Here is an 8734-nt window from a genome sequence, read left to right as displayed (position 1 = left end):
AAAGGTTCACAAATAATAAGTTATGAATGTAAATGAAAGTGTTGTCACTGTTCACATTTTAACATTGTCTTCTCACTGGAATCCAACCCTATGTGTGTGTGTGTGTGTGTTATTTCTTGAAGATATCAAATTTAGCTCATAGTTTGCTTAAACGATTGCACTTGTTCGGTTGCGTACTGTCATTTGGCTACTTAGGTTGAATCAAAAGAAGAAATCCTACAGCTAAGAGACCGAATTGCCTTGTTGGAATCTCGATCAGGATCTATTGTGGACCCTGCTGATGTAGATGATCAGCTATCGAGAGATTCAAGTTCAAAGCTTGGTGAATCTGTTTTGATCTTTGGGGGATATGATGGTTGTTCGTGGTTGTCAACTCTAGAGTCCTATACTCCATCAAACAATATCGTTAATTCACTTTGTCCGATGAATTATGTAAAACCATATGGCTCGGCAGCAACTTTGTATGGCGAACTCTACTATTTTGGTGGTTTAGGATCTCACCTAGGTAATAAACTAATAAAGCCCTGAAGTTCGTAACTATAACAGTTCTCTTTCTATTAACATTTGTGTGTTTTTTCTTAATTCGTTTTTTGTAGTTGAGTCATACAACCCAACAACCAATCAATGGATACCACGACCGAGTTTATATTGGAAAAACGTGTATGTAGCTGGGGCGTCAGTTAAGGACAGGCTTTTTGCGATTGGTGGTATTAGTGGGCATGGTTGTTCTTCAGAGGTGGAATATCTTGACCTCATTGTTGGGAGGTGGCTTCCAGCTCGTTCAATGGGAAACAAGGTACTTTTATATTCAATTTTGAGGCGGCAAAATGGGTCTGGTCGGGCGGGTCGAGTAACAGGAAAAGTTTCATCAACTGTCACACTGTGTCAACTCATATTTTTATAATTCAGGTTTCTTCAACTAAATGCATTAATAGATTTTATGCATTAAACATATACTCTAGGAGCCTTTTAATAATTTGACCCATTCCTCCAAGATATTCCTCTCATTATGCTCGTTTGGCCCGCCAGGGATTTAGCACAACCCGGATTAAACTCTTTATAGAAGCATGGGTCAAAATTGTCACCTCAATGTTCATTTTTTTCAGATTATGCCACTTCTGTTTTCATATGCATTTTGCTCTAACCTGTAATTACTTTTGTAGAGATTTGCTTCTGCTGCAGTAGAACTGAACAATGTACTTTATGTGTCCGGTGGATACGATGGGGTATCTTACTTGAGGTAAACTTATAAGAGTATTCTTTTATGATAAAATTATGTCTCATTTATATTAAATACCTACGACAAGGAAACATTATCGTCTTTTTCATCTTAGTCTTCAAAGATATATTTTTTGACATCTGGACATTTTTATTATGCATTCATCATTAACTTGATATTTTTGAATTATGTAATTGCAGTTCTGTTGAAAGATATGATCCCCGTGAAGCAGCATGGTGTGGACTTCCTAGTATGAACACAAAAAAGAGCTGCCATTCGATGGTTGTACTAAATGAGAAACTGTAAGTTCTAACGCTCGTCTCTGTAATTATTACTGCATTAAACTCACTGTCGTGATCATCTTATACCATTAATTATGCAATATGGATACTAAACATATTTTCACATGGTTGATTTTTCAATTGAAGTCCTATCTGACTGTAGTTCTCATGCAATGTACGAATCACACCCCTATCAAGAAACTGATATAATTGTCTCTATTTTATCCGTTAGAGAATGTTAGATTGTGGCAAAATGGAGGGGGCTGGTTAACGGGTCAAAACATGTAATGTTTTGTACATATGGAATAGGTCATGTTGTATTGAGCCGAACTTGTCTATTTTATTAAATGATAAAACTAATTAGTTAGTGTGTTAAATATGATTAGTAAGGCTTTATTTTCTATCAATAACATCAATAACAGTCTATATAACAGTCTATAATAATTAGTAAGACAATTTAAAAGGTTGTAAACATAACTGGTTAGATCCAGTAGAGATAAGTATCATGGGTATATTAGTCAGAAATCTTGTTAAACTATGCATCGAGTCAAGTAATGCATCCTAAAAGTTAAAAACTTGCAGATACACCGTCGGCGGATATGATGGTGATCACTATGTTGCAACGGTGGAGTGTTTTGACACTCGAATGGATACTTGGGTGGAAGCTGAGCCGATGAACGTCTCTAGAGGTTCTTTAGGTGCCTTTGTGATTGGAGATAAACTGTACGCGATTGGTGGTTTCAAGGAAAATGATGAAGTTTTGGACATTGTATGTAACCGTATCAAGAACATTTTTTCTAAAGCATTGTTTATCACGTAACCGTATCAAGAACATTTTTTCTAAAGCATTGTTTATCAAGTCTTTCAGCTTACGTTTTTCACTGACCATTTGGCAGGTTGAATGCTATAAAGAGGGTAGTGGATGGGAGATTGATAATCAGCTAACAATTGGAAGAAGGAGCCATTTCTCTGCAGTTGTGATGTGAGTAGTTTTTGAACTTAACACGAGCGTGGAATGATATTTTGGTATAGTAACGGGTGTCGTTACTTGTACATTGATAGAAACAATCCCTTCATACCATCATTTTGGTGTCATATGTTGATGAAACATGGCAACACATACATTTGCTATGTTACTCTGATCAGGTGATCATAACATTTTGTGTGTTGCAAACTGTTATCAGTAAGTTTTGTGTTTTGGTATTTCAGATGATTTTGATATGCATGCTTAGGTTATGTGTTTTATAAATATTTTGTTTAGGTATTTATATCATGCCGATATTATACGGATGCAAGCTGCGTACATGTTGAATAGCTACAAAATTTTCTTAACTTTCTAATGAACGGCACTTCTATATTTACATAATATACATTCCAAGTCCTACTAAAAGTGTAACAAGATTACACAATTTAAGTCATTCACCATATATATGAATGGTGTGTACAACTTAAATCACAAGTAATCACTTGACCTTTAGATCAGATTACTAATACTAATACTAGGATTGTCCTTCTGTTTGAGGAATCACTTAACTATTAGATCGGATTACAAGTACTGCCAAAAACACCGTGTGGGAAATGGCGGATGTTTGTGAAGACAGGTAGGGGCTTCCGCCCCATCTGGTTAAAAAAAAATTACATTACACTAAAAATAATAAGATTTTTATTAGTGTTTACTCCCGATGACAATGAAAAATTTATTAAGCGTCTACACCAGCCTTATCTGTATACGAGTTTAAGTTTCGCCACTACGTAGGGGCCAAATAAAAAGGCAATAAAGGGTGCTACTTATGATCCTGTACGGATACTTATAAATGGCGAATGAATCATAATGAATAAGAGAAGTTGATATCTGTCACAAATATATGAATGTTGTATTTCTTCATTTATGGTTTCATTCTGCCTACAAAACCTTTTTCGATTTTCCTATGTAAAAGTAAAACTATAGCTTTACGCATTGAATTGAATTTTGAATAATTTAAGAACCAAACACTAACTTGAGGAAAAACCATATATCCCATGATCTATAATATCAACAGAAACTAACCAACCAACCAACACAACTAAGTTTATACAACATAAACCATGCCAACTTCCAAGAGCGACGCCGGAGGAACCTTCAGAACCACATGCGGTCCCCTACAGTTCCTTCGTAAGAAATTATACCCAAAATTGATCGCTAATCTCTTCATAATCGATGACCCTTGTTTTGCTTTTACATGTGAATGCCCGAGTATAAACGCAGTTCCACTTTGTTGACCTGCCAAAAGATCTTCAAGTTCTTGTCTCATTTCAAATTCGGTTGGACTTTCTGACTCGTCTTGATCATCTATAGCAAAACGGACCCGTCTTTCTTTTGGTGGGTTCATCTCGATGATGTCACCTATACTCTCAACCGTTTGGAACCCGAAAGATACACTTACTTGATTCATGTTTTCGTCCACTTCAAAAACTGAGGTCCTTGAAAATTCGGCGTTTCCTACTGCCGATAATCTATGCTTGACCGATGACTGATCTGATGCTGATGCATGATCCTCGGCACCTACACGGGACCCATGACGTAAGGCACAATAGTTGAATAAAAGGGTCAGGTCAAGACATGACAGTTCAGATCCGCCCAAAACACATGTCGAATTTATTTCATATACATAATCAACGTGTCAGATAAAATGACAAAAATATCCTCACATATGTTTGACACATAACTGGATTTAACGGTAATAATTAACGCCCATTAGTGTATCCTTATTTGAAGTGCAAACTATAGGACTATCCATTATTAAAAAAAAAAAAAAAAAAAAAAAAAAAAAAAAAAAACTCAAGGACAAAACTTAATGCTTTCGACAAACCATAGGTGACTATCCTTAAAGTTTTGTCATTAAAAAGTACTAATGTTTCACTAATAACAACATTTTTTGAATGAAAAGATTTATAAGGTTTATGCATATTCGGGAGATTATCCGGCCGTTAGACTAAAACATAATAACCAAAATAATCTTAACGGATCGAAATTGTTGTCTCTAGTTACATTAAAACAATTACCTTGATCACAACTTGCTCTTGGGTGGCACCAATCATAGCGGATAAAATCTGCAAGCCGCTGAACAAGATCAGACTCAAATGAGTCAACATCCTGGTGCACATCTCGATACCCATAACGCACGATACACCTATAAGATCGATGGGATGCGGGACCCACACGACCAAGTAGGTACCTTTCGGCGGGAGGAACAAAAGGGACAGGCACCGATTTCACACAAACAAAAACTAGGATACGGTGAAAAGCAGGAAGATTGGTAACAAACCGTGAAAAGTTTGCAGGAATGCCTGAAGTTAGATCGGTAAACACGAGCCCGATCCCCGGGACCCTACAAATACCCAAAGTGGGACCCAATGCCAGTAGCCACTCTAAAGAAACCTTATTGTGAAGATCATATTCGTATTTTTTGATGGTGGCGTAGTGCCAAACGAACATTATAGTAACTAGGAGGAGTGCTAATAGGATAGGTAGCCATGCACCTTCACGGAATTTGACTAGTGAAGCTGAAAAGTAAAGTAATTCTATTGACCCAAAGAAAAATAGGAAAACTAGAGCGATGATTGGCGGTTTATGCCAACAAAGAACAATTACTAAAGACGTAAGGCAAGTTGTCACTAACATAACCGCCATTACAGCCAACCCTGCGATGAGATCAAAAGAACACTTTTATCAATTATGAAAAAGTAGAAAAGCGGGTTGGGTGATTGGTCAAAACTCGGGATTACTCGGAAAATATGTCAAAACACGGTCAAAAACGGTGAAAGTCAAACTTGGTCAACATCCGAGTACTCCCCGAGCTCCCGAGTACTCCCCATAGGGAGATTTGCAACCTGGTCGTTTTTGTCTTTTTTTTTTCTTTTTCAAATTACTAAAGGTGCTAATTATAAGTATAACTACAAAAATAACATTATTTCAATAATTATGTAAGGATGTATAAAAAATCCATTTTAGCTATCTTTATGTATTTTAATTATGTGGCGTGTTAAAGATCAAAGATAACCCATATTCACATCGTTTAGGATTAGGGTTTGTGGAAAGTACCTGATGCATTTCCCATGTGCTTAATGTCTCTGAAACCAATGGTGACAGCAATACATAAAATCATAAGCATCCAGTTAATCTCGGGTATATATATTTGACCATGAATCTTGTCGGACGTATGCACAACTTTGACTCTCGGAAAACAACTGAGTGATTGACTTTGGTTGATGATCGAGAATGTTCCGCTAATGATTGCTTGGCTTCCCACAACCGACGCAAGAATGGCTATTGCAAGCACGGGCCACCTCAAGCTTTCTGTATCACATGTCATATAGCAAAATTACTTCATAATTTACATCTTGACTATGTAAAAGTCAAACAAATAGTCAAATACCTGGTACTGAAACGTAATAGCTGATTGAATCGGCGTTCTGGTGATGTTTTGATAAGTATGCTGCTTGACCCATGTAAGCGAGTATGAGTGCAGGATAAACCAAAAATGTAAATGCAATCTGTGAGGGCAAAATGGGGAAATAATAAAATTACAATAAATATCAAGCAACAAAATTAAAAGATGCCCATTTAAAGCCCATTGAATTGTACCTGAATTGCAGCATAAGAGAAGTGACCAAGGTCTGCAAACATTGCTTCTGAGCCTGCAGGTGCAGTTCATCATTGGTCACATAACTTTGACCTTGTGGGTCAAACATATTAATACATTAACTAATAGCTTGACATTAATTTTACTAACCATCAAAATTGATTTCTATATAAGTGTTGGACTCGCGACTTGCAATAATAATTAGAAGTTTCAAAAATTTTGTAACTTTAAGGTGAACGATAAATGCATATGACCAACTGTATTGAAGACAGTAGATTTGATACCGGATGTTAAAAAAGGCTCAAACTTTTTACCTGTTATGCACAGTAGAATTCCTCCCAAAGACAGCCATCCTTGTTTCTTTGTCTTCCTAAAGAACTTTAACATATAATATGGTGAAAGAGCTTGATAAACATGTGGGTTCCACCAGATTATATTGTATAGACCAAGTGCACTGATGCATATCAGCCACAATAACACAATTGGAGCAAAAAATGAACCAACTCGATGTGTGCCATAGTGTTGTAGCGCAAATAGACATACTAATATAAAACAGGTAATCGGGATTACTGCATCTGTAAATACATATCATCTTAGAACACATTTCAATAACATTTTTCGAAGTTGCGTACAATAATAAAAGTTGACTTTGAAAAGTCAATAGGTAAAAAAGCGAGCAGCTTTAACTTACACTGATGATGATCTTTAGACATGGATAACTCAAGGCCAGAAACTGCAGAAAAAACTACACAAACACAACTAACAATTAACAATAAAATTAAAAAGAAAATATATTAGTCATTTGAAATTCAAAAGTGCATTTGAAAGCAAATTTAACATGAATTTTAATTTTACCAGAAATTGCAGGAGTGAGGATTCCATCTCCAATTACCATACAAGTGCCAAGAAGAACCAAAATTAGTAAAGCGGTATGCAAAAATTTATACTTTTCGAGCAACATTCTCACTTTAGAGCTATATTCTCTATCTGGAGATTGTTCCAGCTTATACGTAGATAATAACTCATCAGCAACTTGTCGGTTTGGTAACAGGCTCACTTTGGCATGCCGGCATATTGACGAATAAAGCGCAAAAGTACCGCCTAAAGATTATAATAAATTAGAGAAAATGTAACTTAAATTTTCTATTAATTGAAATATTATAAGAACTTACCTTCGCCATTATCATCAGCACGAAGAACTATGAACACGTATTTGAATAGAGGGACAAGTGTTAAAGTCCAGAAAATGAATGAAAGTACACCGAAAATCTCTTCGTTTGTTTCTGAGTGATGAATATCTTCAGCAAATGTGCTTTTGTAAACATAAAGTGGAGAAATGCTGAGGTCACCATAGACCACACCAAGACTTTGATATGCCAACAACAAAGTTGTTCTCCAAGAGTCCTTCTAAAAGAATATAACTAAGAAAAATCTTAAAAGAACAGATTAAAGAATGCATTTAAACAGTAAAAGAAGAACAGCGGAATTTCGATGGTTGACCTTAGAATTGGCCCAACATTTTCCATGATCAAGATCCATGTTTTAATGAGAAGCAATTGCAACTTTTCCTTTAAGTGCTAGCTGCAGATCCCAGATAATACAAAAGACATGAAAAAATAAAACAAAATTAAATCTTATTGATACCCATAAATAAATCCTGAATTTAAACAGAAAGCGACAAATGAAAGAAACTCGAATTCCTAATTCGCAATAGCATTTTGAAGATCAAGAATGTGTGACCCATTTGTTAATAGACCCATAATGGCATCCCTTACCTTTATTTCAAGGAACTTGATAAAACAATGCAATTGCAATTCCCACTCATTAAAAAGCTAAAAAGACACCATGATTTTACAGAACAGAAGATAACACTGAATGAAGATAATATAAAGATTGAACCTTTTTCCCTTTTACCCATCAAAGAAAAGATTCAATCTTGTTAGAAATGGAACCCATACCTCACCTAGTTCCAATGAATTCCTACTTTTGCAAACACCCTTTACAACAAGTGAACTAATTTGGAATAAATGAATGGGTTAGAGAGTAAGTACAATTATGAACAACTATTATTATCTGAATTCAAAAGAATTCATATCTATTTAAAACTAGTACAAGTGTAATTGTGATTACCATGCAAAGCCAAGAATAATATAAGCAAGAGATTACAAATCACATGACTCAACAACTGTAATATGATATTAACAGATCAATCACATCAAAAATGAGCCCACAAGATTCAAAGCTATTTTTAGGACCACTTTGCTCTCTCACACTCACTTAGGCATGCTCAACATTCATGATAGATACCAAACTTTCACCAACCTATTCAAGCACACAATAAAGATTTTGGTAGAACACTCTAGAATTAGGCAGGAAGGAATTTTTCCAAAAATCCACATTTAAATAAACCAAATCATGCTAAAATTAAATCTAACATTACATGCGAACAAGTAATTACATTTAATGATACTTTCTGTTAGGCTTACCCAATTTGAGATTGAAAAAAAAACATATTTTTCACAAGAAAGAAATATATGAGAGGGAAGTTAATAAGTTGAGGTTTATGGGAGTTATGGGAGTAGGGAAGCAAGGTCACGTGACAAGAACATGGA

The 8734-nt window shown here is 35.5% G+C and overlaps 1 protein-coding gene across 1 annotated transcript; it reads right to left on the bottom strand.

The window, feature by feature from the left end:
* Window positions 1-3522: 3522 nt before the first annotated feature.
* On the bottom strand, window positions 3523-7661 carry LOC139895733 (potassium transporter 2-like). The gene is made up of 10 exons (XM_071878271.1): window positions 7623-7661; window positions 7295-7529; window positions 6978-7223; window positions 6814-6867; window positions 6437-6697; window positions 6125-6177; window positions 5916-6033; window positions 5582-5836; window positions 4552-5181; window positions 3523-4042 (listed from the first exon to the last, which is right to left on the bottom strand). Exons 1-10 carry the CDS (start codon window positions 7659-7661, stop codon window positions 3570-3572), a joined length of 2364 nt encoding a protein of 787 aa, XP_071734372.1. The 3' UTR covers window positions 3523-3569.
* Window positions 7662-8734: the final 1073 nt, after the last annotated feature.

The sequence above is a fragment of the Rutidosis leptorrhynchoides genome, chromosome 3 (assembly GCF_046630445.1).
Source record: "Rutidosis leptorrhynchoides isolate AG116_Rl617_1_P2 chromosome 3, CSIRO_AGI_Rlap_v1, whole genome shotgun sequence".
NCBI lineage: Eukaryota > Viridiplantae > Streptophyta > Magnoliopsida > Asterales > Asteraceae > Rutidosis > Rutidosis leptorrhynchoides.
The sequence above is the reverse complement of the archived record's forward strand: the minus strand, read 5'-3'. Positions and strand labels throughout refer to the sequence as shown.

Coding starts and splice junctions, on each gene's coding strand:
- LOC139895733 (XM_071878271.1), bottom strand. CDS start 7,661: ATGGATCTTGATCATGGAAAATGTTGGGCCAATTCTAAG. Junction 7,224..7,294: donor TGCTGATGATAATGGCGAAG/GTAAGTTCTTAT, acceptor TATAATCTTTAG/GCGGTACTTTTGCGCTTTAT. Junction 5,837..5,915: donor CTATTACGTTTCAGTACCAG/GTATTTGACTAT, acceptor CATGTGATACAG/AAAGCTTGAGGTGGCCCGTG.